The 16,150-nt window shown below is 42.6% G+C and overlaps 8 protein-coding genes across 8 annotated transcripts; 5 read left to right on the top strand and 3 right to left on the bottom strand. All coding sequences in view use genetic code 12, as the record gives it.

Moving 5' to 3' along the window:
* Positions 1 to 529: 529 nt before the first annotated feature.
* PICST_32992 (predicted protein) lies at positions 530 to 1,366 on the top strand (the record flags this gene model as incomplete). The annotated part of the gene is made up of 1 exon (XM_001385881.1): positions 530 to 1,366. One exon carries the CDS (start codon positions 530 to 532, stop codon positions 1,364 to 1,366), a length of 837 nt encoding a protein of 278 aa, XP_001385918.2.
* Positions 1,367 to 1,712: 346 nt separating this feature from the next.
* Positions 1,713 to 2,886, top strand: YBO9 (beta-hydroxysteroid dehydrogenase type 3). Its single transcript, XM_001385880.1, has one exon. It carries the CDS (start codon positions 1,722 to 1,724, stop codon positions 2,760 to 2,762), a length of 1,041 nt encoding a protein of 346 aa, XP_001385917.1. The 5' UTR covers positions 1,713 to 1,721; the 3' UTR covers positions 2,763 to 2,886.
* A 652-nt stretch (positions 2,887 to 3,538) lies between these two features.
* Positions 3,539 to 4,808, top strand: SIS1 (Molecular chaperone (DnaJ superfamily)). Its single transcript, XM_001385879.1, has one exon. It carries the CDS (start codon positions 3,551 to 3,553, stop codon positions 4,583 to 4,585), a length of 1,035 nt encoding a protein of 344 aa, XP_001385916.2. The 5' UTR covers positions 3,539 to 3,550; the 3' UTR covers positions 4,586 to 4,808.
* Positions 4,809 to 5,204: 396 nt separating this feature from the next.
* On the top strand, positions 5,205 to 6,218 carry LST8 (protein required for amino acid permease transport from the Golgi to the cell surface; the record flags this gene model as incomplete). Its single annotated transcript, XM_001385878.1, has 2 exons — positions 5,205 to 5,397; positions 5,455 to 6,218. 2 exons carry the CDS (start codon positions 5,205 to 5,207, stop codon positions 6,216 to 6,218), a joined length of 957 nt encoding a protein of 318 aa, XP_001385915.2.
* Positions 6,219 to 6,326: 108 nt separating this feature from the next.
* On the bottom strand, positions 6,327 to 8,195 carry PICST_32988 (predicted protein; the record flags this gene model as incomplete). The annotated part of the gene is made up of 2 exons (XM_001385538.1): positions 6,327 to 6,502; positions 6,572 to 8,195. Coding segments are annotated over 2 exons (1,800 nt in total), but the record flags the coding sequence as incomplete, so codon positions are not given.
* Positions 8,196 to 8,566: 371 nt separating this feature from the next.
* Positions 8,567 to 11,703, bottom strand: PICST_78645 (DNA binding protein). The gene is made up of 3 exons (XM_001385537.1): positions 11,295 to 11,703; positions 9,374 to 11,198; positions 8,567 to 9,349 (listed from the first exon to the last, which is right to left on the bottom strand). Exons 1-3 carry the CDS (start codon positions 11,475 to 11,477, stop codon positions 8,730 to 8,732), a joined length of 2,628 nt encoding a protein of 875 aa, XP_001385574.2. The 5' UTR covers positions 11,478 to 11,703; the 3' UTR covers positions 8,567 to 8,729.
* Positions 11,704 to 13,440: 1,737 nt separating this feature from the next.
* Positions 13,441 to 14,304, top strand: PICST_62698 (predicted protein; the record flags this gene model as incomplete). The annotated part of the gene is made up of 1 exon (XM_001385877.1): positions 13,441 to 14,304. The coding sequence occupies one exon, from the start codon at positions 13,441 to 13,443 to the stop codon at positions 14,302 to 14,304; it is 864 nt and encodes a 287-aa protein (XP_001385914.2).
* Positions 14,305 to 14,345: 41 nt separating this feature from the next.
* Positions 14,346 to 15,905, bottom strand: ADE13 (3-isopropylmalate dehydratase; the record flags this gene model as incomplete). Its single annotated transcript, XM_001385536.1, has 1 exon — positions 14,346 to 15,905. The coding sequence occupies one exon, from the start codon at positions 15,903 to 15,905 to the stop codon at positions 14,454 to 14,456; it is 1,452 nt and encodes a 483-aa protein (XP_001385573.1). The 3' UTR covers positions 14,346 to 14,453.
* Between the last annotated feature and the right edge of the window lie 245 nt (positions 15,906 to 16,150).

Here is a 16,150-nt window from a genome sequence, read left to right as displayed (position 1 = left end):
TGCAATTTAAATGTCTATCTATTTGATGTTTGTCACCGTATACCACTGCTAGAATGTGAAAGTCAGGAAGTTGGGGGTAGAGTAGTGATTTGTTTGATGGGCTTCTCTTTGTGCCCTTTTATGATTTTGAAATGGTACAATGTGGATATCTGTAATTGTCATTGTTGTGGTATTTGGCGACACACGACATCTACCCAGATCTTTGTATTACCAGATGTGGAATAGTAATGACATGGCTCAATGACATAAAGCCATGTACAGGGTTCCGGAGGTGTGACTGTGCGTGTTCGCTAATTTGTTGAGAAAATTCATAAGTATCATGTGCTCTGTATCATGTGGGAATAGTCATCTGCGTGAGATCAGGTGATGAAAATGGATTTATTCACGAGACAAGAGACTCCAGAATAAATATTTCAATAATTATTCAATAGATTCTGTTGCTACTGTTTACTTCTATCCCATACACTTTTCTCTTTTGATTTTATACACTTGTCATTTACCTGTATTGTGTGTTTGAGCACTTATTGATATGAGCGATCCCAACGGATATCGGGACGACCCAGAAGACCAGTACTATGCCAATACTTACGGACAGAAGTATGTGAGCTACGGAGAAGACTCTTCTTCTTCGTACTATGGCTCAGGATACAGAGGCAGAGGCAGAGGACGCGGACGAGGAAGCTCTTACAGAGGGCGTGGTTCATATGACCATTACGGATACAACGGAAGCAGTCATAGTCGGTACGGTGGTGACAGATCTAGAAGAACAGAGTACCAGAGCAACAATAGCTACGAAAATCCCGAGGAAACCTCAGTGTACAACGATGTTTCTGGTCCAGGAGCTCATGACAGCTACCGTGGCAGCAGCTACCGTGGTCTGGGGAGCCTGTACCGAGGAAGCGGATACAGAGACGGAAGCTACAGAGGCAGCAGAAACTCGATTGATCGCAACGAACGTTCGGATCGTGATAGAGAATGGGGAAGTAGAGAAGGAGAACGCGAGAATGGCCGTCACTACAGTGGTCATCATTCGGCATATAGCGGAGGTCACGGAGGGTCTAGAGCGCTGGTTTCGGTCAAAGACAAGCTGATTAGCGGACCTAGTAGTTCAGTCAGAAACAATAGCAAAGTCAAGACTTTCAACAATCCTTGGATTGAGATCATGGAAATTAATGATGAGACTACCCAGGAGACGCTAGAAACGAGATACAATGAGTTGGGCTATGTTAATAGTGATATCAGACAGCTTCAACTAGCCAAGCGCAAGTTGGAGGGTTCCGTATTGAATCTCGAGAGACAGGCTGAACGAGAAGCGTTACATGTTCAAATTACGAACGACAAGCTTGAGGAGTTTACGTATTTGTAGTGTATTTTAGTTGTATATATTATTGTATTATATTGTCATGGTTTTTATGGAGGTGCGTAGAGATGGAATGGTTGTAGTAAGAAGTGGTGGACAGTATAATGAGAAGAGGAAATAGTGAGAATTGGAAAAGCATTAGAGAGGTTTCTTGTCCCCTTTCTCTTCGCTAGTTATAGTCTCTTGGGTCTTCTGTTGTCTCTTATAGTTTCCAAAAGTCCAAGAAATCTTCACCATCCCATACTTAAGACTTCCCATACTTGAGAAAAACGCGACCAAAAAAGTTATAGGGAGTGAAAAATTATGTACAATTTCAACCACGCTTCTTTACTTACTCTCTCCAATTCTCTACAATTGAACAATGTCTGTAGTAGATTTTATTCAAGCCATTACCGAAAACAAATTCGGCGAGTATGTTCTCCTTGGAGCATTGCTCGTTGGAGTTTTCAAGCTTACTGTGTTCATTCTCAGTGTGACTTCGCTTTTGGTTGATTTGTTCGTCTTGCCAGCCACAAACTTGAAGACTTACGGTGCCAAAAAAGGCAAGTGGGCTGTTATAACTGGTGCCTCTGATGGAATTGGAAAGGAGTATGCCTTCCAATTGGCCTCCAAAGGATTCAATGTAGTTTTGGTATCGAGAACCCAAGCCAAGTTGGAAACTCTTGCTTCTGAGATCGAAGCCAAGTACAAGGTGGAAACCAAAGTAGTAGCATTTGATGCTTCTACGGACGCTGAAGACAACTACAAGTCTCTAGGTGATGCTATTTCCGGTTTGCCTGTAACTGTTTTGATCAACAATGTTGGCCAATCGCATTCGATTCCCGTTCCATTCTTGGAAACTGAAAACAAGGAATTGCAAGATATTATCACAATCAACGTCACAGCCACTTTGAAGATCACCCAAACTGTAGCTCCAGTGATTGCCGAAACTGTTTCCAAGGAAAAGAAGAAGGTCAGAGGTTTGATATTGACTATGGGCTCTTTTGGTGGTTTGTTACCCACTCCATATTTGGCTACTTACTCTGGTTCCAAGTCGTTTTTGCAAGCTTGGTCTGCTGCTTTGGCTGGAGAGTTGCAATCTCAAGGTGTGGATGTGGAATTGGTTATTTCGTACTTGGTCACTTCTGCCATGTCGAAGATCAGAAGAGCCTCTTTGTCGATTCCTAGCCCTAAGAACTTTGTCAGAGCCACTTTAAACGGCATTGGACGTCGCAACGGTGCGCAGGAACGTTATGCAACTAGCACTCCTTACTGGGCCCATGCCTTGATGCATTTCGGCATTGACCAGACTGTAGGTGTCTACTCCAAGCTTGCCAACAGTCTTAACTTGAACATGCACAAGAGCATCCGTGCCAGAGCCTTGAAGAAGGCTGCCCGTTTGGCTGCGGAAAAGAAAGATTAGATGGAATTATCCACTAGTATAATTTCTATGTAGATCCTACTATCTAGTTGACTGCAGTGATTATATACTGAAAGAGCAAACGTACAATTGTGCAAATATATGGATACCATTGAGTATACTTTGGCCAAATTTGAGTAAACATATATCTACCTTGATTACGGATTCACTAACAGTAGGTCGAAGTACCAGTCAGGCTTACGAAGTGTTTTATTGTAGTGCCATTCATATGACCAAATATGGCTGCGAAATTCAGAAGAGAGAAAAGTGTAGATATACGTAGATATACCCATATACAACCAACGATTTCGACAAAACAAATACGATTACTTAACATCACAATCAGCTATTGTATTCCATGAAGAATTCGTTTGTGGTACTTAGAAGGCCCTTCTATGACTTCAGTTTCAATTCAGCTGTATTTGCTGAAGTCACACGAGTCATCACTTCCAAAAGTGCACCGAGTACTGAGCAGGCCATAAAAGCCGTATAAACAAAATTCTACTCAAGTCAATCCATCTATATATACTGAAATCATCCAAATACCCAACCGCTACCATATTTGCCCATACAAAAGTTACTGGTGACTTCTATCTCCTGCTCTGATTCTACAATCAGCTCTTGCTATAGTAGATCAAAAAACCATCACGTGCGTCGAATTTTCTAGAAGGATCTCGAAGTGAGACCCCAGTAGATAAAAGACACTACTCAGTATTGAAAAACTATAAACGCAACCCGATTCGCCAGTTCTTTCTTGCTACACATACAATTCTACTTGTAGATTTCACAACATGGTCAAGGAAACAAAATTGTACGACTTATTGGAAGTTTCACCTTCTGCCTCTGAGACGGAAATCAAGAAAGCCTACAGAAAGGCAGCCTTGAAGTACCATCCAGATAAACCTACTGGGGATACTGAAAAATTCAAGGAGGTCTCTGAAGCATTTGATATTCTTTCCAACGGAGACAAAAGGCAAGTCTATGACGACTACGGCTTAGAAGCAGCCAGAGGAAATGCACCAGCTGGTGGAAATCCATTCGCTGGTGCCGGCTCTGGCAATCCTTTTGGCGGTGCCGGAGGTTATGGCGGAGGTCACCACGGCTTTTCTCAGGCTGATGCCTTCAACATTTTCTCACAGATGGGAGGATTTGGAATGGGAGACGATGGATTCAGCTTCAGCAGTAGTGGCCCTGGAGGTTTTGGAGGTGGCCATCCTTTTGGAGGAGGTGCTGGTGGTATGCCTGGAGGCTTTGGTGGCCAGGGATTTGGCGGCCGTTCTGCTCGTCGTCCAGAGCCTGATACCGTTTCTATGCCCTTACCAGTCTCTTTAGAAGATTTGTTCCATGGTGGTGTCAAGAAGATGAAGTTGAACAGAAAGGGACTTCATGGAGAAAGAGAGAGTAAGGTGTTGGAAGTCAACATCAAACCAGGCTGGAAGGCCGGAACGAAGATCAACTTCACCAATGAAGGAGACTATCAGCCAGAATGTCAAGCCAGACAGACCCTTCAATTCGTGTTGGAAGAAAAGCCTCATCCTGTGTTCAAAAGAGACGGTACCAGTAACAACTTGATTGTGAACCTTCCAATAACCTTCAAAGAATCCTTGTGTGGGTTCGATAAGGATATAACCACTATTGATGGAAAGAGACTTCCATTCTCCAAGACTCAGCCAGTCCAACCTAACTCTTCAGCACTATACCCAGGCTTAGGTATGCCAATCAGCAAGCTGCCAGGCCAAAGAGGTGATATGGAAGTGATTTTCAAAGTTGACTATCCTATCAGTTTGACTCCTCAACAAAAACAAGCAATACAGACCAATTTCTAGGATCAAGAAACATAAAACACAAACACAAATACAAAACATAACGACTACACAATTCATCGCTGCGATTTGTCACGATTAATAGACGCATTACATAGAATGTTCCTCGGCTGGACATATCCATGACATTCCTTCACTTCTTGATAAACTTACTGCTTTGCCGATTTGCATGCTAATATAAATAGTACTACTACAATCAATATAATCATTAGAACAGAAATAGTAGACATAGCAAGAAATAGTAGAAACATATAGCAGAAATGGGTATGAGTAAAACTAACAGAATCTCGTAAACTCGTTTGTAGACACAAGGCAGATCATGTCGATTACGTAGAAGAATTATATATACAGTTTTGTAAAAGATATATCATCAGCTTGAAAAGAGTTGATAAATGTAGATCTATTGCTGTTGATAAATGAAGTCACGTGAAAATCTCAAAAACGACTTAATTCAACGCAGTACAACCAAGATAATGAATTTTCCAGTAATCAAACATTTGAATCTTTTCACAACTTCTTTCTACCTTCAATATTTCGTCAAAAGTACTTTCAAAGGACATCCTTCTGCTGTTCCTTTCTTTCGTTTCTAAACCTTCAATACCTTCATAAATATCCACCTGATATGTCTGTCATCTTAGCCTCTGCTGGCTATGATCATACGATCCGGTTCTGGGATGCTTTGACTGGGGTATGTTCCCGTACCATTCAACACACTGACTCTCAAGTCAATCGGTTAGAAATCACATCCGACAAACGATTTCTTGCTGCGGCTGGAAATTTGTATGTGAGACTTTACGATATACGACAAGCTGGCAGTTCTGGCAACGCCACGGCTCAGGCTTCAGCTACCAACAATGGGAATCCTAATGGAGCCACACACGGTAACAGCAACAACAACAGCAATAATAACAACAACAACAATCCCGTGATGACGTTTGAAGGCCACACGAACAACGTGACCTCTTTGGCATTCCAGATAGAGAACAAGTGGATGGTGACGTCGCTGGAAGATGGAACTGTAAAGGTATGGGACGTAAGAGCACCTTCCGTTCAACGGAGTTACAAACATCATTCACCCGTAAACGAAGTCGTGATCCACCCCAATCAAGGTGAGTTGATCAGCTGTGATCAGGATGGAAATATCCGAATTTGGGACTTGGGAGAAAACCAGTGTACCCATCATTTGATTCCAGAAGACGATGTACCGATCAATTCTTTATCCGTAGCCAGTGATGGTTCGATGTTAGTAGCTGGTAACAATAAAGGTAACTGTTATGTGTGGAAGATGCAGAATCAACGCGATATAACGCTGTTGACTCCTGTAACGAAGTTCAGGTCCCATCTGAAATACATCACCAGAGTGCTTCTCCTGACAGATATGAAACACTTGGCCACTTGCTCAGCTGACCATACTGCTCGAATCTGGTCTACGGAGCAGAATTTCAATCTTGAAACGACGCTCCAGGGCCACCAGCGCTGGGTATGGGACTGTGCCTTCTCTGCCGACAGTGCCTACTTAGTTACAGCCTGTTCTGACCACTATGTCCGTTTATGGGATTTGTCGAACAGCGAAACTGTCAGACAGTACAACGGGCACCATAAGGGAGCCGTTTGTGTAGCTTTGAATGACGTGTAGATTAAATATTCAGAATATCCTAGCTTCATCTAGACACTTCAATTCTCCTATGGGGACAAAGATGGCTCCTCTGTTTCTGTTGGCAAAGTCTATCTTGTTCTTTTTCACCTGAACTTCAGCAAAGTCGTACAATGCTTTCAAGTGAGACTGGAAGTAGTGATCGGTCATGTTGTAGCGCTTGAAGCAGATGTTGTCGATCTTGTTATTGTCCGCCAAGCTTATCAAGCGCTTGATGCTATCGACTAGACTGTCTACCGTATTCTTGGAATATGCCATATACGTTTCTATGGCCTGCAAGTAGAAGAATAGGCTGCATTTAATGAGAACTGTAAGCTGCTCTGAAGGGCTCTTACCTATTTTTACCGGAATACAGCCACTGTATCTGAGTCTTACAACGTATGAAAATACCTGACTCAACGCCTGGGCAATCTCTTTGAAGTGCTCGTTGGCTATTAATCTCAGTTCGACTAATCTACACGGAAGCTCCGTACCAAATTTCAATTGCAATACTTCCTTAAGTCTGGTGAACTGATTAGCTGCTACAACCTTGCTAGCAACAAATGTCCGGATGCCATCAATCTGAGGATTATCTATGTCTAAGTCGCGGAGGAAAAAACTCAAAGGAAACCCGTAACCAGGAACATAGCGTCCATTGCGAAGGTCATTTGTGATTTTTCTGAAAATGCTCCTTTTCTTAGGAGGTATCCTGAAATTGTAGACTCGAAGTAGAAGCAATCTAACTATTTCTTCTTTGGAAATTGCTCCCGAGATGATGCTCTGTAGCAATAACTTCATTCGATGGTTGAAGACTAGTAGTGCCTCATTGTCATCCTTGTCTTGTTCAGGATCTAACATGGCTAGCAATAGATACCCATTCAAAGAATGGTTCTTTGCCAACTCTCGTTTGTCAAAGTCTGCTCTACACGAAAGACAAGTATCCTTATTGTCGTTAACGTAATCGAGTTGGCTGACAGGAAGATACCAATTGGAAGAGTTGAGGGAACAGATCATCTGGTTACAGTTGTTACAGTTGTAAGAAAAAAAGATGTCATGGGGCTGCTTGCATAACCAGCAATTACAGGTGAAGAAGAACCGGTTTCTCAAGTCAGCGTTTCTCAATTCTTTAGGAATGGCTGTATAACAGTAGTTTGTAAACAATTGCTTGGTCTTATTGGCGACAAAATTATTAAAATATACCAATTGGATCTTATCGCAATCGTCCAGAACAACTGGCAACACATTTGGAAAACAAGAATGGTTAATCAAGGCAAAGGTGATGTCAAAGAACTGTGCTGGCGAGTCTCCAATTATGACAGTGGCATAATTCACTGCCATAATATGAACTAGCGTCCGTATACTGTCTTCAAGTAAAGTCCCCTTCTTTGACAAAACACTGTCAGCATCGATAATGTCAATTGCCAATAGCAAATTTTCTACATATAGTTCCAATTCCTGTCCTAGATGGCTGGTCTTGTGGATATTGCTGGTATGAGAAGTCAACGAATACACCATATTGCTATAGTTTGGATCTAGAACACAGGCCAAAAAGAGCTTGATGGCAAGTTTGTAAGTTTCGCCATTCCAATTGGAAGGTCCACTTCTGGCAGCCAGCGACTCAGTAGCCCTGATTATCGATCTTTCAAGTATTTGGGAACGAAGAATTTTCAAGGTTCTGGCAGAAACATTTTTGGGATCAATATTACTTTCTGTGGGAACTCCACCATGAGGGTAAGATCTTACTAGAGGATCAAGCTGAAGTATGGGTTTCAAAGGTGGAGGTTTGCTTGTAAATGCTAATCCTCTCTTGTCTGGACCCTTGTCGCTATTGATTAATTGGACATGCTTATTATTATTGAAGAGAATCTCGAGACCCAGGCAGGTAAACTTCTGCCTGGCTTGTAGGAATTTCTCAATCTGGTAGACGAGCACTTCCCGCGGACTGCTCAAGTACCGCTCTTGTGTTGGTGATTCGTTCATAGTATTAAATTGTATATAACTGTACCAGTAAATTTTTGAAATTCTGACACTATGTAGAATCTTAAAAATTCACTAGAGCTAGACGCCTTGTTTATGTCTCCGGACAATTTCAACAACAGATACACAACTGCAATAACCTCGTAATACTGTTTCAATTTGTAAAATGAATATGGTGAGCGTCTGCAAAAAATAGACCAAATCTCAGTGTCCGAAAGTTGCATCTTTTTTCCCAGAGCTTGAAATTTTGCACCCAATCTGGTGTCGAAGTTCGCCTGTCAGTCGACAAAGGACCCTAATTAAGGACACAGTATCTACATCTGTTGTCCAATAATTTGGGAGAATAAATATATGCAATTACTACGAACACAAATGAGATAGCGGACGTATATATATAAGGTAAATGAAATGCTTAATTTTATTTATAATGTCTCTGAGTAACCAATGTAGGCGAAGTAAAGTATAGAGGTAGCCTGTCCATCTAGACTAGGCCAGACTACTACACTACATGCATAACAGCCACACTGTTTTCGAATCTCAGCCCAAAATGCTTTCTACGTTAGTTTCGTACTTGATGAGGATCTCATTGGTAGCAGCAGCAACCGAAGAAACGTTGGAACTCACGACAGCCGGGTTTTGTGGATCGGTACCATACGTGCCATCCAACAAGTCTACGGCCCCCAAAGAGGAATTAGGGTTAATGGCTGAACTTCCAAGATCAATATTGGATAAGTCAAACGACTCAGGGTTGTTCATGCCACTGAAATTGGCATCGGAGTTGTCTCCCGAGCCAGATGCTAACGCAGTACTGTTATCAGCACTGCTATTTTTACCCTCTTCGTTACCTGCATTTTCTTTGGATGTATCTTGGTCTTGTGGAGAGTCTTCAGGCTTCTTAAAGTCGTCTTGTAAGAAACCTCCAATCTCAAAACACCATGCGAGATACTCATCCACCCAACATCTGACAATCCACCAGGCACCAAAACCTTGACCTCCCGTTAAACTAATCTCTCTTAAACAAGTAGTGAGCAAGTTGCTTGTGAGCAAGATGAATAATCTGGGATTAACGTCCTGAAACTTACCTGGTAGTTCCGAGATGTAATTGGCGAACTGGTTCATTATGGCATTATCGATAACTGGTCTTTCGCTTTGCTTGGCTCTTTCGAGCTCTTCTTTCCCACTATTCAACAAGTTGACGACGTCACTCTTCAAGATCGTAGACAATACGTCTATGTTTTTATCTCCACAAGGAATCTCGCGCGAAATGATGTCCTGGATATCCAACTTCATCCAATCGTGATTCATTCCGTTCTTCTCGTTGACGTCGCACAAAATCCGAGAAGCCAGTTGGCCAGTCTCGATGATCTTGATTAAACGATTCAAGAGGTTGATGAAGCTCTTTGCAACCTTCAACTTCATGATGACAAAGTTTTTGGATACTTTGTTGTTTAAGAGGTTGTTGGTCAAGGCTCTGATGTATCCCGAAGATATCTGCTTCAACTGCGAAATGACCTCCTGTGGAATCATGAACTGCAACAGCAACTTGTTCAACATCCTGATCATCCTCTTGTACATGATGATGTCACACTGCTTGACCCACTCAAGCACAGTATCGCTTGTGTAGAGTTTGAAAACAGGTGCTGTCAAAATGCTGTTGAAGCTGTTGAAGGAGGAGAACAATTTCTTCAACTGCATGAACCGGAGCGACTCGAAGATCGAGTTGATGTGCACCTTGTATAATGAGTACAAAGTATCAGCAATGTCGTAGTCATTGTCTCTTGGTAAAAACGGGTAGATGGACGGCAACTGAATAGGAGAGTAGGGGTTAGACGTGGTCTGTGAATTCTCATTCAACAATGCAAGCAAGTTGGGGATGTACTTCAAGTGCGAAACCAGAGGAAGCTGGTCGGCAATGGAGTTGGCACTGGTTATAGAAGGTGACTGAATAGGAGTGTATGATGGAGTGTGAAGATGAGAAGAGGATCTAGGCGAATCTTCAAATGACACCGACGAGTTGGAAGAAGAAATTGGCGACTGGATCTGTTGCAGTCCCGACCCAGACATAGCCATGTTGCCCACTAGCTGCAGCTGCAGCATAGGCTGGGGCACCTGGAGCAGCAGTGGCATGAGTCTTTCTCCATTCAACTTGATCCCACAGTAATGGTACTTGGACTGGCCCCTCATTCCCAACCGTCTAGTCGTCAAGTTAGGGAATAAGATTCTCACCAACTTTCCGAAACTGGCTGGAGACAATGGAGTCAAACTGTTATCAGCGCATACCTGAACATAACGAGCATAAATACGATTACGAGGTACTACAGCAGTAGGCAGGGACTCACACGAGTTGAGTAACCACACCATTCCAAACAATTGACGTTGTCTCTCCTTATTCTCTCTGACCTTATGGCTCTCTACACTACGAGGAGAAGTGGGCTGCCCTTGAATTGAACTAGGAGCCGGCTCGTCGGCTTCCAACTGCTTGATACGTGCAGCAAGCTGGTCTAGCGGAACTTCGGCAGTTTGGAACGCCAACTGCTTCAACTCCGAGTCGCCATCATCACCATGTGATCCATGGTCAGACTTTCTCGTCTTCTTCTTCTTGCTGGCTGGCCCCTTCATGGACTCCAAGTCAAGAGAAGAAGATCCTACAAGTATAGGGTTACTTGGCTCAAGAAAGGATTGAGACTGTTGATGAGCTTGTTGAACTTGTTGGGCTTGCTGAACTTGCTGGGCTTGTTGATTTTGCTGAAGTTGCTGATGCTGTTGTGCTTGAGTGTGCTGTTCTTGATTTTGTTGATTTTGGGGTTGCTGCTGGTAGTACTGAGCATACTGTTGCTGCTGAAGCTGTTGTTGGTGGAGCTCATGTTGCGGATCGTGCTGATGCTGGAGTTGTGCGTTGAAGTCGTAATGGTACTGCTTCTGTTGTTGCTGTTGCAACTGCAAATGCTGATGCTGGTTGTATGGAAATGAAGGACTCTGCTGAGGCTGCTTGTAAGCAATATGTTGCTGTGGCGTAAAAACGGAAGACTCTGTCTTTATATAATGCTGTTGACCAAGCTGCAGTGGAGTGTACTGGGAATGCTGAAGGTTCTGGTTCTGGACATTCTGATGCTGAATATTTTGATGCTGGAGACTCTGTTGATGCTGGAGACTCTGTTGATGCTGTTGCTGTTGCTGCTGCTGTTGTTGTTGCTGCAGCTGTTGCTGAGAGTCTCCCGAGCTTCCTGATTGCAAGAGGTATGAGTCGTCCAACTTCTGATGAAGCTGGTGTTGGCTGTGGTCCATAAGGAGTGGAGTATTTTGTAGAGTCTATAAGAAAAAGGAATACTATTAATAGTATTCAGAATGAAAATAGGAATGAAAATCAACCAGTCGTTATATGATGAGCATATAAAATTTAGGGCTCGGACTGAAAAAAAAAGTGGATCGAGACTGATCTGGATGAAGAGGAACAACTATATAGCGATGGAGCACAGATCAGATCAAACTGGAGTATGATCCCACATACAATGATGTCTCCTAGTTGAAGAAAAACAAATACACACCCACCTGGAAAAACTTTTGTCTATCGAAGTCGTGAGATGTGAAAAGGCTCAAAATCACCACTTTGGTAAGGATTGGATAAACCTAACGGTTGAAATGACCCTAGTAAAATATTTTGAAAAAAAATTAAAAATAAATTCTTCTGTCGTGGCAGCGTAAAAAAAAAACGATCCAGATCCACTAGCAAGATGGAGCCGTTACTGTTGGCGGTTAGATGCAGTGAAGCAAGTCCAACTGGAAAGTAGTCGTAGATTAAAACACCTCAGGCAGCCAAGCGTACCGGAAAACAAGATTGTCTAAAGTACCAAAAAAATCTTCAGCCCTGGAGATTGCTTTAATTAGAAAATTGAAATTGGAAAGTATAATGGAAAAACAATTTGATAATGGCACCAACTTAAAGTGGTCCCGGCTCCGACTGGATCATTTTCGAAGTGGTCGGTCTGGATTTTGTACCTTTAAGCCTCGCTAATTGTCTGTTTACTGCCCAGACTTTCTCTGACAAGTCTCAATCCGGTGATTGTGTCAGTTTGGACATTGTCTAACTTGGCCGACTTGAGCTCATCTCGCTCACTCTCTGTCGCTCACCAGACAAAATTTTTTATGTGCCACAAAAGGTTATTTAGGGCTCGTTCTTATTGTGCATAGACAGTGCAGGATTTATCCGACTACGGTGAATATTATGAGACAAATTCACCAATATTATTCAACGGCTGGAGATGAGCCAACAGCAAGCGAATACCACTAATCTTGGCCCGGATCCAGAGTGGTTGTGACGACGGAGTTCGGCGAAATGAGTCAATAATTACTGGATTTTGACTACGCTCTTGTCATGTATAACAAATGTTCTATTTTTTGCGATCTCCACGTCAAAGTCTGTTCAAACTCTATTTCCGTCAGCTCCACTTCATAAGAGTAGTCCTTTCTGTATTCACTACTTCTCCTTCCACATTTGTTGCCTGACACTCCATTTGTGGAGAATTCCGTCTAGCCACAGATTCATTGATGCCGCTAGCAGCATTTCTACGTGCTACCTGAAACGGTAGGGCATACATTCATTGTCGGAAACTATGACATTTCCGTTCCTGACAGAATTTCCGCAAGGAATGCTACCGAATTCATCTTAGAGTGACAAGTGTCAATTACTGTGCAGTTGCTCCACGAAGATTGGTCGTCTACATTCAGTGGTAACGGTGCTTCAATTGCAAAGCTGACGCAGGGAACTACAGCAGATGTTCCCGAACATCCGCGCAGTTTATTTTAAGAGTAGGTGATTATCATAGGAATCATATACTACAACTGTCAACCATTTTTGCCTAAGTTGTATTTCATTTACAGTTCTGACGTTTTTTGGAAAAGTTCATGTCGAACAATTCCTATTTTTCCGATACGACGGAGTCTTACAGCTATGTCGCAGAAGAAGAAGATAATAATCCAAATAATACAACTTGGTTTTCAAAGTAGGATCATGTAGTTGAAAGGGTGAACTTGTCCGTCCGTTCATTTCTTCACGGTATTCCTAGACCCTTTTCCTCTCGCTATCTTGGTGTGACTTTTGTTACTTCTGTGGTCTGTTGCACTTTTGCAACTAGATATGCCCACATGCAGTCCTGCTCATCTTGAAGAAAAAAATTATAGATATGAAAAATCAAACTATGATTCCTTAAGGCTGTAAGTTCTCAGATATCAATACAAAACCCAGTAGACCATGGCCGTGTTGAACTCTAACCCCGAGGTGCTTTTGCGTAAGAGAAAGGATGCCGACAGAAAGAGATTGGAAAAACAAGAGCAGGCCAGAGAGAAGTTGGTGAAGCAGAAAACCTTGAGAAAGAAGGTAGCCCAGAACAAATTCATCAGAGCAGAGACCTTGGTGAGTAACCACAAGTCCAACGAGTTGGAAAAGAAGAGAATCAGAAACTTGACTAAGAAGACCGCTAGAAGTAGAATCTCTGCCAGCAGTGAAGATGCAGAGGAAGAAGAAGAAGATTCAGAATACAGATTGTTGTTCATAATAAGAGTACCAAACCATACTAAAGGCGTGAAGATTCCCAGCAAAGCCAACAAGGTGTTGAATGTTTTGAAATTAACCCAAGTTAACACTGGTGTATTTGTTAGAGCCAACAACCTGACTTATGCCTTATTGAACTTGATTGCCCCCTACGTTATTGTTGGTAAGCCTACGTTGAGCTCGATTCGAAAGTTATTCCAAAAGAGAGCCTGTATTTTAACCTACGATGAATCAGAAGAAACTACCACTGAACAGGGCAAGATTGCCAAAGTCACCAAATTGGACAACAACCAGTTGGTTGAGGACAAGTTTGGCGACTCTCTCGGGTTGATCTGTATCGAGGACTTGATTCATGAAATAACAAACCTCAGCGACAACTTCATTTCCATAACATCTTGGTTGTTGCCTTTTAAGTTGAACCAACCAGTCAACGGTTGGGGTCCACAGGCCAAGTTGGCCAAGTTAATTCACTCGGAAGAGAACAAAAAGAGCATCAGTTTGAGTCAAGACTTCAAGTTACAGGAAGTAGAAGACATAGACAGTATCATCGACCAACAGAACTAGGCATTTACTACAATCATTTCTCATTTTTCATAAGACATAATAAACAAACACGTTTAAATTTTTGTAGCTAATCTTTATACAATAGACAAGATAGAGAGATAGAATTGAAAATAATGTGATTAAAACATATTAGTATTCACCAGAACAAACTAAACACTCAACGAAACAGCTTCGTTGGTGATGTACTTTTCGTATGGCTTGATTGCCTTGGCAACATCGACCTTGACGAACTTTTCCGTCTGTTCAGGGGCCCTACCGACGAAAGTCTTTGGATCCAACAACGATTCCAAGTCGGCCCAGATAGGTTTGAAGTATTCGGTCTTCTTGACTCTATCGATCAAGTCGTTATCACCACCTTCTTGCTTGACAACAGCACTAGCTTGGTGAGACAACACTCTGATCTCTTCGTGACAGTCTTGTCTGGAACCACCCTTTTCCACCATGGCCATGATGATGTTTTCGGTAGCCATGAATGGCAATTCCGAATTTACTCTTCTTTCGATGACCTTTGGGTAGACCACCAAGCCACTGGTGATGTTGAGCATTGTACTCAACAAGATATCAGCAGTCAAGAACGCAGAAGGAAGCGATATTCTTCTGATGGCTGAATCGTCCAAGGTTCTTTCGAACCATTGAACAGAAGCAGTCTGGATAGCATCGTTCAACAAACCACCCATGTGTCTGGCCAAGGAACACACTCTTTCACATCTCATAGGGTTTCTTTTGTAGGCCATGGCTGAAGAACCAATCTGCGACTTTTCAAATGGCTCTTCGATTTCCTTCAAGTTAGCCAACAATCTGATATCGGTAGCAAACTTGTGAGCAGAAGCACCGAAAGAAGCCAAAGGAGACAAAACGTCAATGTCAATCTTTCTTGAGTAGGTCTGGCCAGTGACTGGGTAGACGTGGTCAAAACCCAACAATTCTACGACTCTCTGGTCCAATGCCTCAACCTTGTCATGGTCACCGTGGAACAACGACAAGAATGAAGCCTGAGTACCAGTGGTACCCTTAACACCTCTCAATCCAATGTCATTTCTGGCTCTTTCCATATTTCTTAAGTCCCATAATAATTCCTGGATCCATAAGGTGGCTCTCTTACCCACAGTCGTCAATTGGGCAGGTTGGAAATGGGTCCAGCCCAAAACTGGCAAGTCCTTGTATTCCAAGGCGAATTTGGACAATCTGTTGATAACATTGACTAACTTAGGGATGATGACGTCGTAGGCATCTCTCAAGAAGATCAAATCGGCATTGTCGGTAACGAAACAAGAGGTGGCACCCAAGTGGATGATACCAGCAGCCTCAGGACAGGTGTTACCAAAAACGTGGACATGAGCCATGACATCGTGTCTGACAATAGCTTCTTCCTTAGAAGCAGCAGCAATCTCCTCATCGGTGATGTCCAAGTGCTGTCTCATCTGAGCAATGGCTTCGTCCGAAATCACAGTCAAGCCCACTTCCTTTTCAGCAATGGCCAAGTTGTACCACAACTTTCTCCAGGTAGAGAATCTGTTTCTCAAGGAGAAGATCTTGGACATCTCTTCCGAAGCATATCTGGAAGATAATGGCGTGGAGTAACTATCGTAGTTGGAGGACATGGTCAGTGGGGGATGAGATGGGTGAAAAATTGAGAACTTTTCGGATTGGAATCTGGGGTAATGGGCTCAATGCAATTGTCTATGACTGGACGAACCTGTACGGACAGTTTTCAAAAGCACAAGATACACTTGGGGAGGAAAACGAGTTTTCAGGTAAAATATGGAAAACAAAGGCTCTTAAATATTATATGAAAACTCCCGTCTCACCTCCAGGTAATCGATACAAGTTACCTGATATTAATTTT

This window comes from Scheffersomyces stipitis, chromosome 6, assembly GCF_000209165.1.
Source record: "Scheffersomyces stipitis CBS 6054 chromosome 6, complete sequence".
Classification (NCBI taxonomy): domain Eukaryota; kingdom Fungi; phylum Ascomycota; class Pichiomycetes; order Serinales; family Debaryomycetaceae; genus Scheffersomyces; species Scheffersomyces stipitis.
This window is presented reverse-complemented; position numbering and strand designations above follow the sequence as displayed.